Raw genomic sequence first — 26,077 nt, 5'->3', positions numbered from 1 at the left:
GGCTTTTTCAAGGCAAACAAATGTCCAAGTTAGCCACCTGATCCCAACTCAATACAAGTTTTTGATTTCCTGACGACACAACGTTCGGCAGCAAGACCTCCAATTAATGAGTAAATGAAGGTAACAACAGTCTCCTGGGCGGTACAGTATATACCTGCTGTAGAAGACCGTCAGGGAAAGGAAGGATAACTCTCCAAATCCTGCGCTGGTACTGGCAAAAATCACACCTGGAAGTATACAGTATTTAAATAGTCATAATAAGAAGAAGAAGAAAAAGATTGCACAGATCTATCTGTCTTTGAAAGGTTTGGGTGACATAAGATTCTTAATAGAAATGACAAAAAAAAAAAAAAATCACTGACATTAATACGATTTTACAGATTTTTCAATTCAAACCAGTTATGACAAAAAGGTGTTTTCAAAGGCGTTTTTAAATTTGTTACCTATAATGCTCATCCAAACAGTGGAAGAGAAGGAAACGACAAGGAAACTCATTGCAGCCATGGTGACGCAGAACAAGACTCGAAATCTGTAACAAAAATCAATATTTACACACAGGATTCTAAAAACAATGCAACATTTGTTTTAGCTTCCATATTCTGTTAATTGAAGATTCAAATATATGCAGCAACTGTATACAGGTTTTAGATCAACAAACACCAGTCCAAGTTTTGGAGCTTACCCATCCTACCAAGATTTTCATTCCATCATCAGTTAATTTTCCTTCTTTTGAGTACCATATTTTCCAGGCGAGAAGACGCACCTAAAAGCATTGATCCATCCATCCATCCATTTTCTGGTCTGCATTATCCTCACAAGGGTTGTAAGGCGTACTGGAACCTATCCCAGCTGTCTTCAAACAGTAAGCGGGGGACACCCTGAACCAGTGGCCAGCCAATCGCAGGGCACACACAGACGAACAACCGTCCACGCTTACACTCATACCTATTGGGACAATTTAAAGTGGTCAATCAGCCTGCCAGGCATTTGTTTTTGGAATGTGGGAGGAAACCGGAGTATCCGGAGAAAAACCCACACTGGCACAGGGAGAACATGCAAACACCACACAGGGTGGCCGGAGCTGGAATCCAACCTGGTACCTCTGCACTGTGAGGTCAACGCGCTAACCACTTCACCATTCTATTTTCTCAAAAGCTGACAGTGAGCCATACAATCCGATGCATATTCTATACTGGATCAATATTCTGATTTCTTGGATGTAGTATTTTCATTGTTCTGTAAAGCGCTTTATTACAGCTGCAGCGGTTGTGAAAGCTCAATATAAATAAAGCCATATTGTATTCCCTTTAGCGTAGCTCCATCTAGTGGATGCATAATGCAACCGCAGCCACTATTGTAGCTTCTATTCTATGCGCCTCATAATGCGGTGCGCCCGTGATATGAAAACAATTTTAAAATAGGCCATTCGTTGAAGGTGCGCTTTATAGTGCAGAAAATACGGTACTTTGCTCAATGTGGGTCAGGTAGTGAAATTGTTTAATTGGTTGGAGAGGGAAAAAAAAATATATATATATATATATTTGTGTTTCGCTACTACAATTAAAATCAAATGTATTTGGACAGTGATGCAGATTTTAGATGAAAAGTTATCGAAAGCTTTTTGGTGTTGCATTTTTTTTCCATTACCCATAAGGCACTTTGTGGATAACAAGCGGAGCAGTCATCTTAATGATGAGAGTTGGAAGTATGTCAGCTAATAGTACAGCCTGGGGAGGAAAAAAAGAAAAGAATCACAGGGCGTCCATAAGCATGATTACCTTGACTTTTTAGAGATACAATAACTCCAGATCAATATATTTTACAAAATGAGACATGCAGCATAAATTTAAACCATGGATGAACTGCATCTGATTTGCATAAACCAATACGCAATCATTTTAAATGTCCTTGTGGTAGTCCTTGCAAAATATCATTACTGATCTTGGTACACAGTGTTAAGGGAACTACATTAAAAACACAATTATAATAATAATAATAATAATAATAATAATAATTAATAAATAAATAAATGATTAAGCATGGTTGGTTGAAACATTTTAAATTGACACAAACATACCATGGCATTCACACATCACAAATTACCGGTATAAATAAAATATACAGTGTTTGGATTTTTTTTAAGATACTATAATTGATACATCATCATTATTATTGTGATATTCCCAATCCTAAATGCTTCTGATTGACTGGAAAACTGTGACCTAAATTGATTTGTTAAATACACCTAGTAGTGTATCTAAGTCATTTTATAGCTCTGCCTCCAGTTCTGTCAGAGTTTTTTACCCGAACAAAGTTAAACAAACGACTCGACACACAGGGAAGATTGTCTTTCTAATCGGCAGGAGTGGATCTCCAAGAGCGAACGACGGGCAGTTGCTCCGTGATCACAGAGTTCCTTGTGCTTTTATTGTTTACATATGCAAAATCCAAGAAAAACACTGCCCCCGATATTTGCATACCACGCCTCGGTTAGTAATTTGATGAACTTGGTTTAAGCTTTGAACCACAGATACGCTGACACCTTCCAGTCTGGTCTACAACGAATAAGCAAGTCGTAGACTTCACAGATGACAAATGTCCGCCTGGGCGCAACACCTGTTCCCAAACCGTCTTTTGATGTTCTACAACACTTCGTTCCTAAATTGTTTACTCCCACTTCGTGACCGAGTCTAGTCTTCTTACATCTGTTCGCCCCCTTGCTTTAACGTGATTGCATGTGGACTTCAAAAAGCCCTCCGCCCAAACGGCCGACACCTTTGCGCACAGGAATTTGGGGGCGTTGATTACGCACCAAAACATCTAGACATGCCCAAATTAAATGAAACTTAAAACATGATATCATTTTACTCGTAGATTTCTCGATCATTCATTCACTGAAATTGCCTGCCGACTTCATATAAGGGCCACGCCTAGAGTGCCATGCATTAAAAAAAGAAAAAAGAAAAATAATAAAACTGGATATTTCATCACAGTCGAGTTTGTTTAAAGTTGAACAAATAATTCCCACTGACCGCTGTTGAGACAGAATTGCAGTCATAGCGACTGCCGTTGCCAGGATTCACGTCTTGAAATTCCGTAGCCAATGTACTTAAAGAAGGGTTCTGAAGAGAAACACAATCAAAGGGAAGAGTGTTATTTCCAAATTTCTTTCCAAATGCCGTCAATTTAGACACCTCAAGTTGAAGCATTAACATTCAGGAACAATGATTGGGTGGGTGAAGCAACTCTAAGTGACTAACGAATTGACAAAAAGGTGTGTTTCAAGAATTATGTCCACGCCATATAGCTTTGTCATTTTACAGACACTTCAACTGTTGTAATTAAGAAAAAAAAATATTGACATACAAATATGGTGGCGTTTCCGGATTCTTGTTTTGTGAGGATGTCTTGAGCGGCACTGAGCATAACCACATATGCAAAGTTGTTGCACAATCCCAAGAGCCTGAAAAGGTGAACAAAGAGAATAGGGGGTACATAACATTTACATCTTTAGTTTCCCTTCATGTGATGAAAAAAGTGTCTTATCTATCCATCCATCTATCTATCATCTACCTTTCTGACAAGCTATGCACAGAAAACGTCGATAGCTTAAAACTGATACGATAACTCCAGTAAATTTCATGAAGGAAGAAAAAAAAAAAACCTAGAGTTAAGCACAGCTATAAAAGGCCTTCATAGCCTTGCCCATGTTGGGGTATTGGCACATTAAATTAGAAATTTTAGAGAATGAAGTCAATCAGAATAAAAAAGTAATTTGATTAAATGTGACCTCTATAAAAGGCCAAAACTGAGAATAACCGTAAAAGGAAATTTTAAAAGGCCAACTTCAAGTTGACTATAGAATAGGACTCCAGAGATTTTTTTTGTAGGCCTTTGGCCGAGACATATGCCTCCAACTTTGGGTAGATCTTAGCAAACCGGAGCTGTTTTATCAATATTTTTTTTGGAGTGGGCACAACTAAGCTATTTTTAATCCTACACAATCAACTAAAGATAATCATAATAGTGATTATTTTGGGTCACCATGGCAACAACATGGACAAAAAAAGAAGCTTTTTACTTCTGTTGAAGATCTTAAAATGAAAAATATAGTTTGAAGGCAATTGAATGAAATATCGCTACGGAATTCTTAATGTGACCACTATAAAAGGATGAAAATTGGGCCAAATTTGAAAAAAATATTCAAAATGGTGGACTTCATGTTACATTGAGCAAGTGACTGCAAGAGACTTTTGCGTTGGTCTTGGAATCGGCAACACGGCAACAGTGTTTGACAAACTAAAAGGCTTTTATTTTTTTACTTGAACAAACAGCAACATTTTGAAGGAGAAGTTTTTGAAAAGGCGACCTCCATTAAAGGCCAAAAATGGGGCCAATTTTGAAAAAAAAAATAGCGGAATAAGGTCATGTTCACCTTGCAAGTTATGATGCCAACTTCACATTTTTTTTTTATGTACTTGTTCACATTACAAAACAAATGCAACTTTTAATGTGAACGGAGTACGTCTGTGATAGGCAAGGGGAGGTAGAAATATTTTGGTAAAATGATACGACCTTGATTTCCTCATTTCAATGCAACGTCAACTCATTGCGGAAAAAAATGAACCTTATGTGTGGACGAACAAACTTTCACTTTGTTTTTCAGGTGGGATGAAATTAAAGTCAAATATAAAAGTAGCATTGTCATTCTAAACAACTTAGCAGATTCACGGACGATTGTCAGTAGTCTCCCAAGGACTCTCCCACAGCCTCACGGACCACATACCGTATTCAGCTTTTAAAATCTGGGGTGTTAAATCTATCTCACCCCAGTTAAGCAACACCATCATTACATTTAATATTTTAAAATATGTTTATAAATCATTTTGCCAGCTTCTCTCCACCAGGAGAGGAAAAAAAATCCTTGGAGCCATGACTGAGAGATAAAGTAATTTTTTTTCAAGGGTTTTAAACTGTAAGTGTTTATTTATTAGGTCAATTCAATATTTAAATTACGTTAAACGGATGAACATGTCAACATTATAATGTCTACATGCAGTGACATAGAAAGCTAAAAAACAAACACCATAACATCAAATAATGTCGTGGAAAGACTTTTAAGAGAATAGAAACCTGCCAACAAGAAGCTCAGGAAGGCTGAAAGTTAATTGAAAGATAGCTTATCATGGGAACTTGCATCCATCCATTTTCTAATTTGCTTTTCCTCAAGAGGGCCGTGGACATGTTGGATGGAGCCTTTGCAAACTCCACACAGGAAGGCCGGAGCCGGAATCGAACCGTGCACCTCTGCACTGTGAGGCCGACGTGCTACCAGCCGAGCACCGTATTGACAATGGGAACTATCACTTTAAATTCATATTTTAGCACAGCGGGTTTGTCCATCACCATACCTGTCAACCTTTCGGCCAACCCATATAAACTACCAAAAAAATCCTTATAACATACCAAAGCATTTTATATGTCAAAATAACGGCAGAAAAAACAACACGAAATTTTTAATGATATTTATTGTAGATCTCCATAATACAGTGGCAGGTGAATGTCTAATCATCATTCTACTTTGTGGCATTACTGTGTTCAGAGTTGTATTCCTGCGTTACTTTTTTCACCAACTCCAAATGCTGACCCATCGGCTCGAAATTACAGCATCCATTCATATTTACTTTGCACTGCAATAATGCTGTCAGTGTTTCTGGTGCAAGCGATTTTCGGAAATCGGAAAGCACCACAAGTCTCTTTTCAGTCTTCTGGTCGTTTGACTCATCAATTAACAATGAAAATGGCTTTTTTTCGGCAATGTTCAATAACATGACGTGTTGCCTCGGGTGCAAGGCATTTCTTCACAATATTGTAGATCTCCATAATACAAAAAAAAAAAAAAAAACCGGAAATTTTCAGAATCCGTATGATTTGTGCGATATGGCCATATACGTAAGATTTACCACAAAATCCGTATAAAATATGGCTAAACCGTATGAGTTGACAGGTATGCATTACTTTAGAGGTGAATTTATCGGCTCTATAACTACAGTCGATTTAATTAACAGCAGAACGACACCAATCACGGTTCTGGACCAGCTGTCACTCACCAAAACCCGCTCCAATTGCGCCATTGTCTATAACGATCTGGGGAAAAAAGAGATGAGAAAGACATTAACGACGTGCAAGGGTAAGTAAAATGAATAACTGTTCTTGAGCGAGTCTTTTGACTGACCGTTTAAGTGTTGAATTTGGTCTGTGTTGAGAGGTCTCTCCATTTATAAATTACGGTTAAAATAAAGCGGAAGTAGGAATGTTACGTTCGACAACTCACGCAAAAACAATTTGATCACGTGACATGCTGAACATACACATGCGTAAACATGTGATTGAACTTGTTTGCCAGTTGCTACATTACGTTAGCGAGTCCGCCATGTTATGTGTGGCATATCTGCCCATAAAGAAATGTAAGTTGCTGTATTTCGTTGTAAATCGACTAAACTTCAATAAGCGCCTGCCGAGGAAGTGTTCTTTCACCCATTCACACAAATACATATGTTTCACTGTTTTGAAGTACAAATATAACACACAAGAACAGGACAGAACATTAGGATGAGAATACAGTACCACAAACCAGTGGCGGGCGGTGAGATTTGAACCTGAGCCTTCTGTGGGTATTTAGTGATCTAATCCACCTCTTAATAACTATGTATCATCACAATATGTTTTACAAATGTTTTTTTTTTTTTTAAAAAAACCTCTATAACTATAGCTACATTCACACTGCAGAGTGTCAAGACGATTATCTGAATAGTCTCACTTCCAAGCACTCACCCGCATGCATCGAAACGAAAGAGGTAGATGTGTGATTTCATGTATTTCATGAAATTATCAAAAGAAAACAGTTGTATTACTCATAAATAAATCAGTGGGACCCTGTTACGACGCTTCCACATGATGATAACTGAGGAAGGGTCGAGCATAAGTGTGGGAGTTTGGGAGGGGTAAAAAGTTGTGCGCTTTCAAGGTTTGGGCTGTCTAATGGTCTGTCTTGACATAGCCCCTTTCATGGAACTTTATTTTGTTTAAACATGGAACAATCAGTCACATACTGTATGTATTGACTTCCTCAAAATCAGATGTGTCATACAGGTTCTTGGACAAGATGCCAAAATGACCAAAATGAATGACTCAAAACCTCTAATTGTTGATGGCTGATGAAAGTAACAAAGTCATTTGCTCAAACAAGCGAAGAAAATGTACACCTGTGATGAAAGCAAGAACTGGTACAATTCGAAGAAAACTGTTCAGAAAATCTATAGCAGAATTATTCCCATTGTTGTCATTAGTGCCATGATTGAGGTAGCTCAGTTCAAAGGTCAACCTCTACACCAGGAAGTTCACATTGATGACTGTATGTTACATGTTTGTGCTCAAGAATACAATCATGGCTACCTCGTACATGTACATTTACTTGCACCAAATGAAATATTATGATTATTGAACAAATGCAACTTCACACCCAGGCTTCTGAAATATTCAAAGCAGGTCGTGCAATGCTTTTCAATTTACATCAGTGATTAGATCTGACTTAACATTTTGTCACCAAGTTAGCCGGAATCATGATGACCAAACAACACTCTTTGATCGTCACAAATTACTGTATATTGGTTAGCTTTGAAGTTCTACTTGTCATTTTTTTAAATATAATGGGACGATCACCAATTTGTGTTTATCAGAGAAAATGCAGGTAGTGTAAGCAGCAAAACCTCTGCCCGCTCTGAGTAGAACCACAAGGTTTATGAAGGAAGATATGGTAGTTGTCCGGTCCATGGTGGAAGCTATGCCTTGTACTCCTGTAGTAATGTGGTTTGATGCTGAAGAGACTGTGGGGGGCTGCAGTTTTTTTCCATCTCAATTTCGGCATCTCTCTTGGACTCCTGAGCTTTTTTTGCTTCTGCCTTGGTCTTAAACTTCAGTCCATGGCCTGTCAACCAGAGTAAACACATACTGTTTTCATCATTGAACATAACATATTTCACAAATGCTGACTTTTCACCGTAAAGTATAAATATTTTGGTTCCAATAACTGTCATCGCGAATAATTATTATACAGCCTCTCACACGCCTGTCGCACAACCGCAACCATTGTGAGTATGAGAGATATGGAGGATGGATGGATGGATGGATGCAGGACAGTGGCGTGAAGAGAACTTTGGAGTGGCAGTTGCTCAAAGTTGAAAAGTGGGCACATGGAACCTTTTGAAAGTTATTATTAATGTAGAAACAATTGAAATATAAAATGCTAATATGTGGCCATTCAACATAAATTGATAGCTCCCTACTTAACATCTGAGTAAGAAAATTGTGAGCGACTTTCAGTCACTGGAGACAATGGATGTCAGTCAGATTCAATTTTAAATTAGGCTGGGAATGAGTTCCAAAAACCTTCTAGTACACTGCAGGCAATTGACACTTCTCATGGAAGTTTCAAGCAAAGGTGCAAGGCGTTTGCTTACCCAGATATCATGATCATTTAACCACCAAAATATTTTGTCCACCCATATATCTACTTTATGGCCATAATATCATTGTGTGTCCATGTTTCATCTATTTTTTGGAAATTAAAATAAATTTAAAAAAATTCCATGTCACGTCTCGGGCTCCCAAGTTGTTCGTGTGCTCTCTTCTCTGGAGCTTTTTTTTGTCCTTTTTTCTACCCACCCTCCTATAAAATACACAACTGAGGAAAATACTGATGTGAGAAGGTGGTCCACCTCACCTTCTCCAGTCACGGCCTAACATTGTTTTTCTGCCCTCAATTTACTTTGGGATCATACGTTTTTTTGTTTGTTTTTTTAATCCAGTGAGACACTTAACATTGAAGCATCTTCAGTCATTCAAAATAATAAATAAAAACAATCTCAACAATACATTCATAAAAGTCCTGACCTTGACTTAATTTACCATTCTCACATAGGGAACAAACAAAGCTTAAGTGCACAATTGCCGCAGTGTTAAAACACAATGACAATGAAGCATAATTTTAATGCCCAGTGGCAAAAAGAAATCCAAATCAGTGAGACATTATTGTTACCAGCAAGCTTATAGCACAGAAAGCTTAAAGGAAGAAACCGTTTTGAACAATTATTTCCATGAAATAGTCCAAATTGTCTGATTTCAGGTCAAATGTGAATACTGTACTTTTTACTTTCCTTAGTTGTCCTTGAAAGCAATAAAATTATATTTGTCTTTTAAGCAGCATGCGAAGTAAGCCAAGTACATGCTATTCCTTGAATAGTGTTGATGCACGAAGCTCAATCCATGATATCCAATGCATCCCCTCGTAAAATTTGGGGCCCCTTAAAGTGGTACCCACCCCTTACCAGGCTCTTCCTCCACCCCTCACTAATATTTGAAAAGGCCACTCAAAGCGGATGTTGCCTGGAGGACCACGGGGTGTGGTCTGGTATTTATTGACATCAGCAGTGACAAACTTCGACCGAAATAAATTCCACACTACGACAAGCTATGGCAAATAAACTAACCAAATGCTATGCTAATAAATCACTAACCTTAAAATCGATAGAAAGGTGTTTGCAAACGCTACTATTCCAACGCCAACCTGCTACGGAGGCATGTACGAGACTGAGCCGGTTGTATAACCCATGGAGGCAGAGTGACTACGTTAAGATTCTGGTAGTGACGTCAGGATTCCCTGTTAGTCAAAGCAGAGGACAGAAAGCCAAATTCACATGCAGTCAGTGTTTAACCTGCAGATGGCTCCACACAGACAGTTTTTGCCCCAGATTCAAAATTTCAACAAACATGCACTAAAATGTCAACATAATGACCAAGACATGTAGACGGCTTCAACCGCAAGGGGCTTATTGATAGTCCGATCATATATAAGTCCGTGGTAGGGGCTCATCTTATCATCTCATATCAACAGAGCAGAGAGGTGGGAAGAGGTACAAATATTTTAGGGATAGGAGGCGACCCTCCTCAATCTCTTCATTTCATGGAGATGTCTACTAAAGATGACGTCACGTCATTTCCAAGCGTAACAAATGAACCATCTGCATGAATGAACAACTACACCGTGTAAAAAGTTTGGGGACTATTAAAAACAGAATGTCGGTGTTGCATTAACACCGCTCAGAAATTGCCACTGTCGTCTCAGATATAACACCGATTCGTTGATTTGAAATTGAAGCCACGCCCTTACGTTCTGATTGAAGTACACTGGTTACAATCAAGACAATTTTCTTGAGCATCATTTTCCTCTTTGCTTGTACGATGGACTCAAACCTCCCTAAGGTAGGCAACGGTTTCATATGATCGTAGCTGATGAAAAAAATGCCTCATAACTTGCTTTCCAATTGAGTGTTCGAGTTTCTTGTCGTTTCCAACAGATTGGCCAATCGTTGAATTTCATATGATGCACATGTTCTGCACAGCCAATTTGGTTAATTCACGTTATTAAATGTGTTGGTTTGAGTAGATGAAGGTAGCTTGAGTGACGAGCTGCACATTTTTTCCCAACATATTTTTCCATGACCTTTTTTGGACGACTGAGCAGCCCGAGTGTCTCTCTACTCAGTTTAATGAGAATCACTTGTTTGCTGCTTGGAATACAATAGAGCTTTTACTAGCATTTACTTTTTCACATAGAGCCGAATAGGTTTGAAATTTTCTTCCCCTTGGTAAATGAAATCATCATTTACAATCTGCATTTTATATTCCCTTTGAGTAGTCTCTGTGTGATGTTAAAATTGTTTTGATGAACTGAAACCTTTGTATGTGATAAATATCCAAAGAACACAGAAATCAGGAAGGGGGCAAATACTATTTCATAGCAATGTATGTCAGCGGAATTGTCACTCTCCTCCCCAATCTGGAAGACAAGGTCTCGCCAACTAGTTAGGTGAGTATTGAGTTGCACAAACCTCTTGGGTTCTCTCATTTGGCCATGTCAACCTCGAAGAAATTGACTTGGGTATGTCATGTTAATTATTTTGTGTCCATATTCCTCTGTTTAGCTGCCATGTGGTTTTGAAGGTGACCTAAGAACACTAAACATATGAACAGCCATCAGGTGATGAATGCCTGTCCATAATGACACGTGCGGAAACCGGCCAGTTTTCAAGATGAGGCCAACATTTACACAGAAAGATGTACACTCATCATTCCTGGTGGAAGGGTCTTGTCAAACACTGTATGTAATGTCAAGTGTTGCCACTACCTCCTGGGTGAAAAGCCATGGAACTGAATGGCAGAATGGAATGTTTGTTGGTGTGGGTGCTGAAAATGAATTCTCTACTTTTAGGAAAATTACCATCTTTATGATGAAGGTATTTCTTTTCACCACAAATTTGACTACTACAGGTTTTGATGAAGAACAGAATGAATTTGAAACTTGATGAGGATTTATTCATTGTTATTGGTCTGTCTGACATGGTTTCATTATGGGCGTGATGGGCAGTTTTCACATGAAGAATATACATCGAGTGCTCTTTTGTCTGAGCTGCCTGAAGTGCACAAAGTATTTCATAATAGAAAACGGTTTTGAACTGAAATCTTGAATGTGTTTCATTTAAGATAGTGAGGCAAGGGGTATGTTTTTCCCCACACTGTACAGTATTAGCATGAACACTCAAGTGTTAATCTAAACACTCAATAATGTCATCTTTGTGATGTCAACACTATTTTTTGTTGCTGTAGCACCCTATTGGGTGTTGAACATTTAACACTTTCATAAATGTTACTTTAACATCGTGTACTGCGGAGGCATATAGACATTTGTTAACAGTTTAACACCAGATTTAAGTGTACTATCACCACAAATGTCTGCTTTATGCTTCATGTACCAGGTGACATTAAACTCAAATATCAGTCAACATTATTACAGTCAAACCTCGGTTTTTGAACGTCTCGGTTCTCGTCCAATTCGGTTTTCGACCGAAAAATTTCGAGTTTTTTGTGCCTCGGATGACGAACAAATTTCGGTTCTCGAGCAAACTGAGCGCACTTGAATACACCATTTGACTCCTCTCGCCCTCCTTACATGAGGAAGTGACACTTCCTCGGGTAGACGAGGAAGTGACGCTTCCTCATGTTGCTTTCCATTGTGAGCAGACATGTTCAGTAAACATTTTTATTTTAAAAAGAGGGTGGTTTTGGTTTCCGAACAATTTCGGTTTTCGAACAGCCTTCTGGAACGGATTATGGACGAAAACCGAGGTTCGACTGTACTTGAAACAATTTTGCAGATTTGTGGACGACTGGCCGTAACCTGCCAAGCACTCTCTCTCGCCCATGCGGGGGGGGGCATATTGGGCTTCTGATGACCTAAAGATCGGATGTGTACGAATGAGCATTTATACTGCAGATGCATTTCATACATATCCGATTGATATACCGGTACATACGAAAGACACCCAGGTCAGACCAGCAAAAAAATCGGAATTGTACTGCAAAAAAATAAAATAAAAATTGGAAATGAGCTGGAGAGTGAACATAGCCTTGGATGTTCTAGTTGAACAAGTCTGAAATAAAGCCTACTACTGGCTTGATTCCACCTCTGTTAGTAAAACCACCCATTTACAAATTTAAATGTAACAAAGAAATGAATGTGCTGATGTGTATGTGCATTTGTACTGACTTAAACAGTTTGCCACCTCCTTGTAGGCTTTCTTCTTACAACAGCCTCGACAAAGGTTGAAGACACACTTATTTCCCTGTAAAAACAAAATGAAATACATAAATACTTGGCAATCCAACAAATCACCATTTTGTCTTTCAGAAATTCAAAGCTGGATGTCCAAAATCATTTCAACATTGAACATCTCAGTCTGAGGTTATAATTACAATAACATGCATGTTTTCGACTACGTGCTGTAACATTCTGAAAACTGCTCATGGTTCTAACATCTCAGGAAGTGTGACACAGTATGTTGGGTTGATTTATTAAACTGACAGCTTACCTTTGGATTGCCACACTGTTCACATTTGATGTACTTGGCTGTTGGGGGGGAAAGAGTTAAAGTTTATCCAGCTGCAAGTACCAAAATGCTTTTCATATATATACTGTGTGTGTGTGTGTGTGTGTGTGTGTGTGTGTGTGTGTGTGTGTGTGTGTGCGCGCGTGCACACACACACACACACACACACTTCTAGAGTCGGGATACTCAAATATCAATTCTAATGGCACACAAAGACTTTTTATCAATGAGTCAAAGGTCTATTTCTCAAGGTCAGTCAGGACACCCATGACAATAGTGTGATATTCAAAACAAACCGTCCATTTCATTCATAACAACAAAAACACAAACTGAAATCAAATGTAATTTTTGATTTTGACGTAAAATAAATGGTTGAATAAAACAAGACCCGTCATGAATCCAAAACCACACCACCATGGTGCTGTGGACATGAGGACATGGGAAAAAGTTAGCCACTGTCCTCTTCTGTTGCAAGATGATGAATGAGCTTTTCATTGTTATTTAAGAGAACTACTTCAGGTGCAGGCATTCTCGAGATTGTTGGAGATCTGTCAGCAAATTATGTTAGGTTTTGGATTTATTTATTTGGCTCATGCATTTATTTTAAATGACATTACTTTTTATTTGAGTTCCTATTTTTTTATTGGTTTGAATAATAATAAAAAAATAATTGTCATTGAATGTGACCTGACCGACTTTGATAAATGAGAAAAAAATTTAGGTCTGCTATGATTTGTATTGAAGTACTATTATAGAGGGGTTTACTAATGATTTAATTTATTTATTTACATAGCTTTGAGTCTTTATTCTTTTTACTGTTTGGTGCTGGCATTTTCAATTTTATTGTTGTAAAACTATCTTTTGTTTTCTATTCTGTTTGGAAATGTCCAGTACTTAAGATTTGTGTTAGGTTGAGAAGAATAAAATGACCGTTCACCTTATGAAAACATTCTTGGGTTCTCTTCAGTACATCTATATTATTATTATAATCATTATTATTATTATTATTATTATTATTATTATGATTGGTGCCCATCATATTGCAACCACAAGTGTCCACGTTCCAATTAACGTATGAACATGGAAATACTACATTGACTGCTGCCACTGCTTTGAGGGTTTACCATATCACAGGTGAACGGTAGCAGAAGGTCACTTGATTCACAGAGAAAATCAGAACACACATAACATTACAAAGTCGGAGTTCTTTCTCCACAGATTAAACTTACGTTTCTGATCAGGAGAGAAGTTCTTGTTTGGATTGCGGGATCTTTTCTTCTGTTTATTTTTGGAGAGTATTTGAGCTGACAAAGTTGTGTCCTCGAGTACTCTCTTTTGGCACCCTGTTGTTTTTACTTCTTTATCCTGGACCTTACCTTTGACAGACACATCTTTTGGTCTGTAAGAGGCAAATGGAAAGAAGATACAGAATACCGTCATTGTTACGACTTTCTGCTTGTCCCATCATTGGTCGCTACGATGAAGTTTCCGCATTATTCGCTTGGCACAGTTTTTACACTACCCTTACTGACAAAATGTCAATTTTTTTAACTGAGCATGGGACCAGCTGTGGCTATGTATTGAGGCACTGGCCTGAAATCTAATCTACGGTGTCTGCATGTACAACTGCACCACCAGTCCCTACAGATTAGCGAGAGGCCTAAAAGGGAAGACATTTGGAAAAGGTAGCCACTCACGGTGGTCTGACGTAGGGTTGGCAGATCCAGTGAGGGAAGGGCAGGCTGCTCTCTTTATCCATATAATTTCCTCTGGCAATCTCCTCCTGAGTGGCAGATACAGCAACTTGTGATGTGGAGTCATAATATTTCTCTTCTGAGGTGATTTGAAAACAGATGTTACCTGACATCGAAGCCTCAGCTGCTTACTAACATTAGCCAAACTCTCAAGGGTTTTCACCTTAGCCAACTCCTCTCTCAGGTCGTGGTGGATCTGAAGCCTAAAACAGAACATCACATGATTTAAGATTAATCGTAAATACATATTCATATTACAACCAGGGTTCCCACTCTTCCACTTGCTTTTTATTTATGACCTTTTAATGACTTTTGTGGACCAATATAGCCATTTTTTAAGGACTTTTTCTCCATTCAGCGGGGGATTCACGATGGATTTAATGCCCGCTCAGCAATACACGGGCTGAACAGAAAGCCACATATCACTGAGCTGGTGTTCAAATCATTGCTGCCAAAGGAAGGGCACATCTTTATTTTTAGGGGCAATCACTTAGCCCTTTATTTGACATACTGTATGTCAAATTTTCACTTTCCTACCTGTATTACAGGTAGGAAAATGAAAAAAAAAAACCTAATTCTCAAATAAAACACACAAAGAAAAATTTAAATTGAGAAAATATAAAACTTCAATTTATTTTCAAATAAACACAACACAAAGAACAGAGCTAATGGTCATATGTGTCACCAGGACAGGGTTTAGAAAAATCTGGTTTCACTAACAGTAGTACTGATTGCCCATCTTGGCAGTATCCAGTATACTTGAACAGCTGAAATGCATGTCAGAAGTCTAAATCCCAAATGGGTCCAACCCTATTATTTTCCCTCATGTCACCTTCAATGATCAGACATGTTTTAGAATGACAAATATGAAACTGATATGACAATTAGGGAATAGCAGACAGTGACTTAGTTTTCTCCTCAATCTCTTTTGCAAGTTCTTGGCGATCAATTTTCTTCTGTTTTGCTGTGTGCCTCAATGCATTTGACTTGACCAGGAGGCTATGACAAGTTTTACCTCTCACGGAGATGCCCTTCTTGCACACTCGGCAGTAGACCGACGTATAATCGTGAGCAATTTTTTCGACCCAAACTCGGAACTCCGGCTTCTCCAGCCACGCCACTTGAAAATAGCATTGTCCCGGAATATTTGTAGCGACGCCACTCGAGCGAAGCACGCCTCAGCAGTCGAAAGTCCGCTGCTCTTTGCTGTGTGTGCGTCCGCGCGAACATGTCTTTTGGAAGCAACCGATGTCACAAATCAAATACACTTTGATCTACGACAACAAAACGCTAGCCTAGCCGAAACAAGAGCTAAGCTTAGCTGACGTACACACGACAGAGAGCAGCGGACTATCGACTGCTAAGGCGCGCTTCGCTCGAGTGGCGTCGCTACATATTTGTCTGTCACTTGTTGAGATCGATAAATTCGATGAATAGATTTTTCCAGAAAGTACGGTAATTGTTTGCCAAGCCGGCAACCAAAACGTCCATTCACTGCCCCGGGATGGCGTCAACCTATTGTTGTTTCCCGGAATGACCCGAAGTGATCACGTGATCATCGTCGGAAATAATCGGAGACGGCGGAAAAAGCGGAGCGGGTCCCAGATCCTGCATGTTCCGACAAAACTATGAATTGTAAGGGTGGGGAAAATGACATACACAAATGAAATGAACACCGCAGGTTAGTTTTTATGGATCTTTATGGATTTTAGAAGATTTCCCTGAAAATTATGGACAATTAAGTACATAATTTTACAACTTCTTTTTTATTGATTTTTATGTACTTTAAGGACCCGTACGAACCCTGACAACAGCTATTTTTCTTTTGAGTCAAAAGAGTGTCATGGTATCATTTATAAGGGGCTTTCAAAGCACAGGAACCAATTTTAAAGCTTCCCTATGTACCCTTGTAGTTTGTGTAATCCCCTTGTTCTCACACAAAAAAAGGTTTCCTGGTCTGGGAGGATCCATAAGGGTCTTTCCTAAGTACCTACAAACCTTTGTGGACCTATGAAGAATGGTCAGAGGGAGTGGGCAGTGCTGACGAACGGCGATTGGTTGTTTGAACCTGAGGTTGTGCCGGTTTCGCATCGGAAGTCACCATTAGCTAATTGCAAGTGTACAGTATTCACCAATTGTGCTGTCCTCACTTGTCACAGTATTTAAAAATGGAGGAAAAGCGAATGGAAAGCTGGATAGATCAAAAGGCAAAGGCTCTTTGAGCATTTTTGGAGGACAAACACATCCAGCGCAAATTTGAAACGATTAATTTGACTGCATTTGAACTTGACGAATTTCTCGGCCGATTATTAGGCGCCATGTAATTTTAAGAACTGATCACTCTTGATTTCACCCAAAGTAGGATTATCATCCAAAAGCTTTCCAACCTTTTAAAAATCATTTTAGGTTTTTTTGTCATTGATTTCTTTTTATAAATTACTCTTATTCATTTTGTTCTTTGAATCGATTCTTCAAAAATTATAACCTACACATTGATCTTATTTAAATGCTGCAATTTTCACATTTTGGTGATTATCAACTCAATACAGCCCATCTTGTTTGATTGATGATTATTGTTGTTTGAATTACTGCTTTGATATTAAATCTTCTAAAATTATAATTTAATCATTTGATCTTTTTACTATTTAATTTCTGTCATAATTTTTATATTTTGATATTTATCAACCATCTTATTTAATTATTGTTTAAAATTATTGCTTCGCTACTAAATCTTCAAAAGATATAAATGACATTTTTTCTTGTCACCCTTATGATTTTATTACACGCTTACCCTCTCTTAAATTGAAGAACAGCTACAACCATGACATCGTTTTTTGCCAAAAAGGAATCTAAGTAGTTACTCCAGCTTTGTATTGAATCATACGCGAGTCCTGGCGGTCTTATCAAAGGCAGCTAAAACCCATGTAAGTCTTAACAAACGCACGAGATCTACACAGGGAGCTACCGTAAAAAGGTATTGGCCTAATGTTCGCCTTATTTCTATGAAGGTTACTCAATAAAGGTGGATGAAAGGGCTGAAAACAGGACTGACTTTTACAGACCCTTTTCTTATTTTGGTACGAAAACTTTAAAATGTCAAAATTTTCACTGAGCCCAATATGTGTTGTTTGTTCACTAATCTTTACGCATGATAATTTCTACAAAAACGCCATCACAGCAGTCGCTGCTCACACCCCAAAAATAGGAATTCAGCAGAATAGCCAATAAACTTAACTGTGCTTGGAACAAATAATTTATATTTTGTTTTGCGGTTGCCATAAGAGAAAAAGATTTTCAAAAAAAAAAAAAAAAAAAAAACAGAAAAACAAAGACATACATACGTGTGATGCCACAGCTTGAAGAGATGGGCTCGCACATAAGACAAGTTGCATGGGGGATGCTGCCTCACCACCTCAATGTACTCATCTGCCATCTCCCAAACTGGGGGACTACGTCCTTCAAAGAGTGCTGGGTTATGGAGGTTACCCTCTGAATAACACAGATAGTTTGTAATCAATAAAAAAACAATTGATGCATATAAAAAGCATTTGTTACCCACCTGCACTCATTACCCCTTGCACGCCAGTCTCCTTAATGCAGCGTTCCACATCAGTCAGATGCTGAATGTTGCCGTTAGCAAACACAGGAATATTTACTGCCTTCCTGTGTGTAAATTCATATTTTTTTCAGTTGAAAACTTCTCAAGGTACCATTGTATACAGGCAGGGCCACAAGTTTCGATAAATAGGAAAACATACAATGTATATTTTTTTATGGTTCAGATACTCTAGGTGTCATAGGTATAGAAACCCCATTGCCTCTTTTCCATTACAGGTTTCAGAACAGCCTGGCCCGGGACCACGCCAGCCTCGTTTCGCCTGGCCTGGCCTACGTTCCTTCTCCATTACAAAGTGGTCCCAAACAAATTGTGTGGGATCAACTAAACTGTGCAGCCCCCTCTACTGCAGCATACTCGCACTATGAAGGGTTCTGCAATAAGATTCCACGAGTGGCGAGTTTTACTGCTGGTTTTGAGGTATTTCAAAATCTGAATCGCTGTTGCATGAGTTAATGTCACAAATTACAGCCCGTGAAATTCAAAGAATTTTTGCCGGTTTCAAGTCAGCAAAAGACAGCCGTCCACCACCAAGTCATAAAAATACAGTACATACAGGACACATGTATTGTGTTTTACAACAATACTTAACAATACTTACAATTTGATGTGCCAACGGACAAAATAGTCAACTTTCCATGAGTCTTGCACATGTCGCCAGGTCCATTCACTTCAATGACAATGAGCTTTCATTCAACCCGCCCTCTCTCATTTATTTGGCCGCCGCTCCGTTTTGCTGTCAACGGCAGCTCGTCGTCATCACACTCCAGCATCTAAAGTCCTCAGGCACCCCAAGATGGGGGCCACAACTGTCTGACCGGGAGACCACCGAGGCGCTGGGTTGCGGCTTTGCACGCCGTAGGGTGGCGACGATGAGCCACCAATGACAGCAACTCTGAGAGGTTTGCTCAAACTTTTACCACACATTTAATATGGTACATATGTCATTGTAAATGTGGTTAAGTATTTTAAAACACAATACACGGACGGTACAGAATGTATTTTTATGGGTTAGGAGTGGGCGGCTCTGTCTTGCTTGCTTAAAAGCAGGAAATGCAGCAGAGTTCCTTGCCGCATTTCTTTAAGAAAATAATTTTTAAAAGCCTCAATTTTTCGCCTCATCAGATGAGAGTCATGTCATGGCTTTGCTCAGCCTGCGTTTTAGAATCACTGAAGAGGAGTTTTCTAAAAGGGGTTCTATTGTAGCCGCACGGCGCAAAAAAACGGTAATGGAAGAGCGACCACACAGGAAAGAAGCCAGGCTGCTTCAGGGTAGAACTGATACAATGGAAAAGTGGCTTATGTACTGTATGGAAACCTATGCCACATCTTATACAAAGTATTATCTTGCAAAATAATGAGTTATTGCATTCTTTGATGTAAAAGGACAGAAATATAAGTTTATCTTCAATAAAGTGCATAGTCAAGAATTGAATATATAATCATGGTTTGAAATATGATCATTGCAGCTCACCGGACTTCTCTGACATGATCCCAACTCGCAATTCCTGTCATTGCTCCTTTCTGGTCTTTGGTTCTGCCATGCACTGTGAGTAGCTGAAGATAAACGAGGGGGAAAAAGAACATTTAATTTGTCTTCGTAAAACAGAATATTTCCTCCTCTAAATATAATTATTAAACTATCAAAATTCTAAACATAAAAGACAAATGCTTGCAATTAAACAATTCTGTTTAATTACAGAGGGGGGAAAAAAAGGACCAAACACGTATGCTGCTCACTTATCACTAAAATTAAAAGGACTTATATTTCTAACAAAGGGAGAATTTTTTTAATCTCAACTGATTATGCAAGCGGTCATGTTGTGTCCACTTAGTGTATTATCCATCCATCCATCCATTTTCTAATCTGCTTATCCTCACGAGGGTCGCGGGTGTGCTGGAGCCTACCCAGCTGTCTTGGGACACTCGGCGGGGTACACCATGACCCGGTTGCCAGCCAGTCACGGCACACGTAGCCAAATAACCATTCACACTCACAATCACAGCATGGGACAATTTTAGACTGTTCAATTAACCTACGTTGCATGTTTTTGGAATGTGGGAGGAAACTGGAGTACCTGGAGAAAACCCACGCATGCATGGGGAGAACATGCAACTCCACACAGGAAGGCCAGGGCTTGAAACGAACCGCTGACCTCTGCACTGTGAGCCGGATGCGCTAACCAGTCGACCACCGTGCCGCGACTTGGTGTATTAATAAAACCAAATTAAAAGAAGTCATTTCTAGAGCATTGTCGGCATAAGTACCTGGCATCCAGCTTTTTCCAGCATTTGAGCATAGGAGACAGTCTTTTCGATGTCCTCGAACACACGGATCTTACACGTGATAGGCACAGACAGCTTTTCATTTGCTAACCTGACTGTTAAATGAGAAAAGTAGGTGAAATTAAAACTGCACTATATTTTAGGCAAAAAAAAAAGTAATTGGGCTTCATTCACTTATCGGGCATAAGCAGATATTTGTGCTTAAAATAGTATATATGCATGTTTGATGCACAAATCTGTGTTTCATCAATATATTAATACTTGAATTTTTGCATGCATTGTGTACGTGCAAATAATGAACAATCAACTTTTGAAAATAAAAAAATCATCAATGAGGAGTTTTACTAATTAAACAGTTGAGTCATGCCCGTAATAAGTTCTTTTGAGGGTTAAGTGTAATGCTTCTAAGTGCTGTATGTACAGTGTGTACAGTATTTGTGCATGCCAATATTTGTTTGTTGCGACCATTCAATCAACCAGCAGATAGTACGCGTCCATGCTTTCATTGTGAAACTGGAAACCACCAAACTGCTCCCATTAACCCAAGGCTCCAGAGATTTGATCAATCAGTTTATCCATCAAAACACTCCAAACAGAACTCAGACAGGTAGGTATGGTTTATAATATTCTCTGTATTCTACTGTGGCTTCCAATGCAAATGGCATGAATATTCCTGACTAGGAATGTATGGAGTAAGATAGTTGTCGAAAAGATGTATGCGTTACTAATCAATTGCATTTGTAAAAGCAAATATTTGTATGCTAATCAAATTGGACACGAAAATTATGCGGTCATGAATGTGAGTGATAAATTGATTTGGGTTAGAATTGGCCTTCCTGTAAGGAGTTTGCATGTTCTCCCCCTGTCAGCGTGGGTTTTATCCCACTTTCCAAAAATGGAGCAAATGTGTGCTGACTCCAATTGAACATTATCTTGAATGTGGTTAGTTTGTTCTGAATGCAATAATGTTTCTATTAGGGAGTTCTCACCAGTGTCGTCAAAAGAGATTATGGCCCATCTTGGAGGTTCCGCTGCCTTTCTAATTTATAACTGAAATTATCTTTTTATATTAACGTGAACATAAAAAAAAAACAAAAAAAAAAACACATTACCCATTTTTTGTAACAGCTCCCATTCATCTTGAAGGAAAGCGCCATAATGCCCTTTGAAGAACCGCCAAAACTGTTAGTTTTGCTTTCATGACGACGTCTCTGATGATAACATTAACACACGCTTAATTTCTGAAGAAAATGCAGGTACCCCTTTTAGCAATCATCTGAGGACAACCCAGGTTGAGGTCAATGGCATCACAGTAGTTCTGGGCCAAAAGAGCTGCCTGAATGAACACGTCAGGGTCATTGGCGCAAAACTGAAACAAAAGCAAACAAAGAAAAACAATTACTTTCATGAATTTTTCTAATCAGTTCTGATGAAAAAATATATTACATAAATTTCATGCTTCACTATTTAACATACCTGGTCAATGCAAATTCATTTTTTGGGAAAATAAGTTATTCAAACAGGACTGTGTTTTTCCTAATTTCTTCAGCAGTACCAGACCATATGTTTAACAGCATAAATGATATCCATTAAAGGCAAAGTTAACCCCAAATTTTTCTTTACAGTAAAAACCCCTGAAAGTAGCCGCTGTCAAGCCTCTTCTAAAAAAAGAGAACGCTGGCTGTCTAATTGTTCGCAATTTACGTGTAGATTCACAGAATAAACATGCCCATCATAAAACTACGTGTGCGTCTAGGCTTCAAAAACGAACTCAAAACTCTTCAATCATAGCAGCTTTCTAATTAATGACTGATTTGCGGAGGGCAAGGGGGGGGGGTGGTTGTCTGTTTAAACCAGGGGCGTCAAAGTCATTTTTTGTCGCGGGCCACAATGTAGTTACGGTTTCCCTTGGAGGGCCATTATGATTTTTGGGAAAGCATATAAATGTTTAATCACCTCCACATATATACACAGCGCACAACAAATTGATAACTACTTTTAAAAAATCAGAAGTCAAGAATAATGACTGTTATTGTGGATTACATATGACAATTTGAAATTTTGGTTCAGACTTTAGCAAGCATCATGGAACTTGACATGCTTGATTTGCTTTTGCGGGCCATGTAAAATGATGTGGCGGGCCAGATGTGGCCCCTGGGCCTTGACTTTGACACCTGGTTTAAGCTTTTTGATTTCATCCAAATTCAGGTGTGGTGCCTCTAGTGGCAGTTCAGTGTATTGCAGTGTATACACTTTGAGGTAGTTAAAATATTCATACCTGAGTTATTAGTGGTCGGTCCTCTTCACAGACCTCATTATAAAGATTTTCTCTTCTGTAATTAGCATCACGAAGGAAAACCTGCGCGTGCAGCATAGGCGTGTAACATAGGTGAGCGCCATGGCGACGGCTAAGTAGACGCCATGCTAGTTCGCTCTGGTCCACCATGGGTGCCACCACGAAGCAAGCTTCTTTCAGGGTTTTCCTCCAAAAATCAAACCCCTGGAGCTTTGCCATCTTCTGTGACCGTATCAACACCAGGTCCTCCAACACACTGAACACGCTGCAAAAAGGTAAGGATAAGTTGAAATGTATTTCTCAAAACAATCTCCTAATGTATATAAAGGCATCGATTTTCTACTACTTATGTTCATAGTCATGGGCTGAGGTTGGTGGTAATGCACTACATTTATTGTTACATTTACTTGAGTAAGAATTGTACTTGTGGGAATAGTTTCAATACAACATAACTTTTACTCACACTTAAGTATTTTTAATACAAAAGAATGCTATCATTACTATGTTACTTTGGCTCGGGTGCACTCCCTACGTTCGATTGCATTTTGATTCTTCGGTACCATTTCATTATTTCGCAGTCGACAAGCAGTGGCGAGCTCGCATCTAATCATGTGGGATGTAAATGACTGATTATCGGGCATGCTTATATCGGCATCTGCCTTTTTTTTTTTTTAATGTGACTGCCAATAGAAGATCAATTAAAAACTGGGTTTATTTGGCACGACTCTGTTTCCAGCATTGTCTCACCCATAGCACCCTCTGATTGGTTAAACACAGAGCAACGGCAGTGTAACATCACCAGTGAAAAGTGCCCCTGGCTGATCGCTTGGGGGGCAATCTTCAGTGGTGCTGAGCCAAGGAGCTCCCGACACTTTTTGTTCGAATTTTAAAGGAAACATTACCTCTTGTCGATTTGTGGCGGGTCGTAAGTTTTGGACCCGGGCCTTCAGTGGGTATTTCGTGATGTAATCCAACTCGTAATAACACCATAGTGTCACATTATGCCCTTCCCACAAAAATAAATAAATAAATAAAAATATTTTAAAACACCGGTATACAACTATTGCTCTATTCACAATGCAGAGCCTGTTCCAAAAAAGTTCCGAAAAACGCCTTCGTAGATTTACAGTCGATAATGTTGAACACAACGCACCACCTTCATTGGAAGTGGTTTTGTCTGACAAAGCATATTGCACGGTGAAAAACATGATAGAAAAACTGTACCGCCATATTTAATCGGGTTGCATGATTATGAAAATAATGTAATTGTATTTTTTTTCCACAAAATTGCGACTGCAAACTGTTTTGCTTTTTTTTTTTTCAAGGTTCATTTCTACTGTATTTTTCAAAAAATAACTAAGGTAAAGACAAAGCATGAATTAAAATTCAAGTTTACTACATTGCAGGTATAAACTGAAACCGAAACTGAAAATTCGTCAACTTGCGGCTGCAGGAGCTGTGAGCAGGTTATGAGAGGTAAAGCAAGGAGGAGAGGGGCCCACAAAATAAATTCTTGTCTCCAAATAAATTACATTTCATAACCACTCATAAAACAAACAGAGACTCATAGCTACTTTTAATGTAGTATCGGCAATTGAAGGGGAAAGAAAAAAAAAACACAACTCTGCCCTCTCCTGTCAAGTGAGTTTGCTTACTTTACATCAAACGGACCTTGGTGATTGTGACTCACACTGATTGGAAAAGGTGATGACACTAACACCAATGGAGAAACGCTCCCAAAAAACCATAAGGTGTCCAATTCAAGAAGGGGCGAAAGGAGGAAGAGGAGAAATGGGCAAAAGATAAAGGTATGCAGATATAAATGACATTAACTTAACTGTGCATCATGTAAAGATAAAGTAACCTGAAGGCTCTCGGCTATTTATAAAGTGTGCGAATATTTTGCTACTCTCTATTGAGCCTCAAAAGACCACAGTTTTTGTACTTTTAGTTGTTTTTTAGCAACTTTTAGAATTTGAGGCTTCGTGACAAGCTATTAATTTAACCATGAGACAGCTACACACCTTTCGTAACTCAACCAGTGCAGCAATTTTACAAAGTTATAGTCTGGGGCTTTAGGAAACAGTATTGCATCCTTGTTCAACGTTTGAATGATAAACATGGGTCTTTATTAATCCAAACGATGTCTTATAAGCATTGATATGAAGGAGGAGATATATGTAGGCCTGTATAAGGCGACACATACTTTTGCATGCATGCAAAAGTATGTCTCGCCGAAGGTGCAAAACAAGTCAGGTTTGGCCCTGACATAATTCTGCCACACAAATATACAGTATAGTAGACTGTAAATCAGTAAGGCACAAGCTAAAGTGTAGATTATAACAACAATGCAAATAAATCAGTAGCCTTACTGTTTCCTTCATATCACTTTGTTCCATGAAACATGATATGTAAACGCAGGTTGCGCTTCTCACTTATTACATAGACGGATAAATAAATTAAGCATACATAAAGCTCACTGATCTCAAGTCGGTAACTTCACAGATTTTCAGCGGTCTTGAGGGTCATTCATGAACCATACGGCCGATTTTAAAAACTTCATATACAGGGCGTGACACAGACCAAGGATGAACATTTTTAAATATGGATCCAGATGTCAATAACAGTATTTATCACTATGATCCACTCTTTTTTTTTTTTTTTTTTTACAGTTGTAGATTGACCATTTTGTAATGTGTATGTGGACTGTGTCCTGATAGTCCAGGGTTCCCGTCCTCTCGCCATAAATCAGCTGAGGTAGGTTCCAGCTAACAGGCGAACCTTTCGGTTAAATAGCTTTCCTTCGTGGCTGTTTTGTGAATGTTCTCATTCAACCGGTTCATAAAAGTTTCATCCCACTCGTCATGCGGCGCCATGTTAAACTACCCAGTCTGGAACATGCAGTATTCAGCACGCGTTCCACTTTTAAGTTAAACGACAACCCGACCACAAACAAATCACAGGTTTTCTTGTCGTTGTCGTGTCACATGTAAAGGTAGTGTAACATACTCACGGTATATATTATAAAATATGGCTAAATGTCGTTTCCAGTGTCTTTTTTTTCTTCTCCTGTATGCCAGGTCCGTGACGTACTTCCGCTCTTGGCAAATGAACCGCACAT

General features: G+C 38.8%; 2 protein-coding genes and 1 long non-coding RNA gene across 6 annotated transcripts in view; 1 reads left to right on the top strand and 2 right to left on the bottom strand.

The window, feature by feature from the left end:
* The window catches only part of cln3 (CLN3 lysosomal/endosomal transmembrane protein, battenin), a 15,578-nt gene extending 9,208 nt beyond the window's left edge, over positions 1–6,370 (bottom strand). For 2 of the 3 annotated variants that reach the window (XM_019897404.1, XM_019897403.1), the window contains exons 1-7: positions 6,236–6,370; positions 6,111–6,147; positions 3,367–3,463; positions 3,033–3,122; positions 1,648–1,727; positions 444–529; positions 155–227 (exon numbers count right to left, since the gene is read on the bottom strand). In XM_019897404.1, the coding sequence (XP_019752963.1) occupies positions 155–227; positions 444–529; positions 1,648–1,727; positions 3,033–3,122; positions 3,367–3,463; positions 6,111–6,147; positions 6,236–6,278 (506 nt within the window). In that variant the 5' untranslated portion in view covers positions 6,279–6,370. The remainder of the gene's footprint in view (positions 1–154; positions 228–443; positions 530–1,647; positions 1,728–3,032; positions 3,123–3,366; positions 3,464–6,110; positions 6,148–6,235) is intronic. The other variant, XM_019897402.1, reaches the window with a different exon arrangement.
* On the top strand, positions 6,104–19,456 carry LOC109532541 (uncharacterized). Its single transcript, XR_002171392.1, has 3 exons — positions 6,104–6,190; positions 18,593–18,794; positions 19,124–19,456. It is a non-coding gene; the product is annotated as an uncharacterized LOC109532541 (long non-coding RNA).
* dus1l (dihydrouridine synthase 1-like (S. cerevisiae)) lies at positions 7,050–26,077 on the bottom strand. 2 transcript variants are annotated; one of them, XR_002171391.1, is made up of 15 exons: positions 25,970–26,077; positions 22,939–23,221; positions 21,921–22,029; positions 21,773–21,823; positions 20,643–20,755; positions 19,849–19,931; positions 18,318–18,421; positions 18,100–18,247; positions 14,865–14,961; positions 14,702–14,787; positions 14,234–14,403; positions 12,987–13,024; positions 12,665–12,740; positions 9,576–9,718; positions 7,909–7,987 (listed from the first exon to the last, which is right to left on the bottom strand). XR_002171391.1 is itself a non-coding variant. In XM_019897399.1 (14 exons), the coding sequence occupies exons 2-14, from the start codon at positions 23,173–23,175 to the stop codon at positions 7,842–7,844; spliced, it is 1,458 nt and encodes a 485-aa protein (XP_019752958.1). In that variant the 5' UTR covers positions 23,176–23,221; positions 25,970–26,075; the 3' UTR covers positions 7,050–7,841. The 2 variants fall into 2 exon arrangements, 1 of the variants encoding a protein (XP_019752958.1); XM_019897399.1 differs by lacking the exon at positions 9,576–9,718 and having other exon boundaries at positions 7,050–7,987; positions 25,970–26,075.

The sequence above is a fragment of the Hippocampus comes genome, unplaced genomic scaffold (assembly GCF_001891065.2).
Source record: "Hippocampus comes isolate QL1 unplaced genomic scaffold, H_comes_QL1_v1.1 scaffold238, whole genome shotgun sequence".
NCBI lineage: Eukaryota > Metazoa > Chordata > Actinopteri > Syngnathiformes > Syngnathidae > Hippocampus > Hippocampus comes.
This window is presented reverse-complemented; position numbering and strand designations above follow the sequence as displayed.

What these genes read in the sequence shown, in the direction of transcription:
- dus1l (XM_019897399.1), bottom strand. Translation starts at nt 23,175, where the DNA reads ATGGCAAAGCTCCAGGGGTTTGATTTTTGGAGGAAAACCCTGAAAGAA. An exon ending in TTCAAGCTGTGGCATCACAC is followed by an intron (nt 14,962 to 18,099) that starts GTATGTATGTCT and finishes GTTCTGTTTTAG; the next exon opens with GCTTCAGATCCACCACGACC. An exon ending in GGAGGTGGCAAACTGTTTAA is followed by an intron (nt 7,988 to 12,664) that starts GTCAGTACAAAT and finishes TCTGGTTGACAG; the next exon opens with GCCATGGACTGAAGTTTAAG.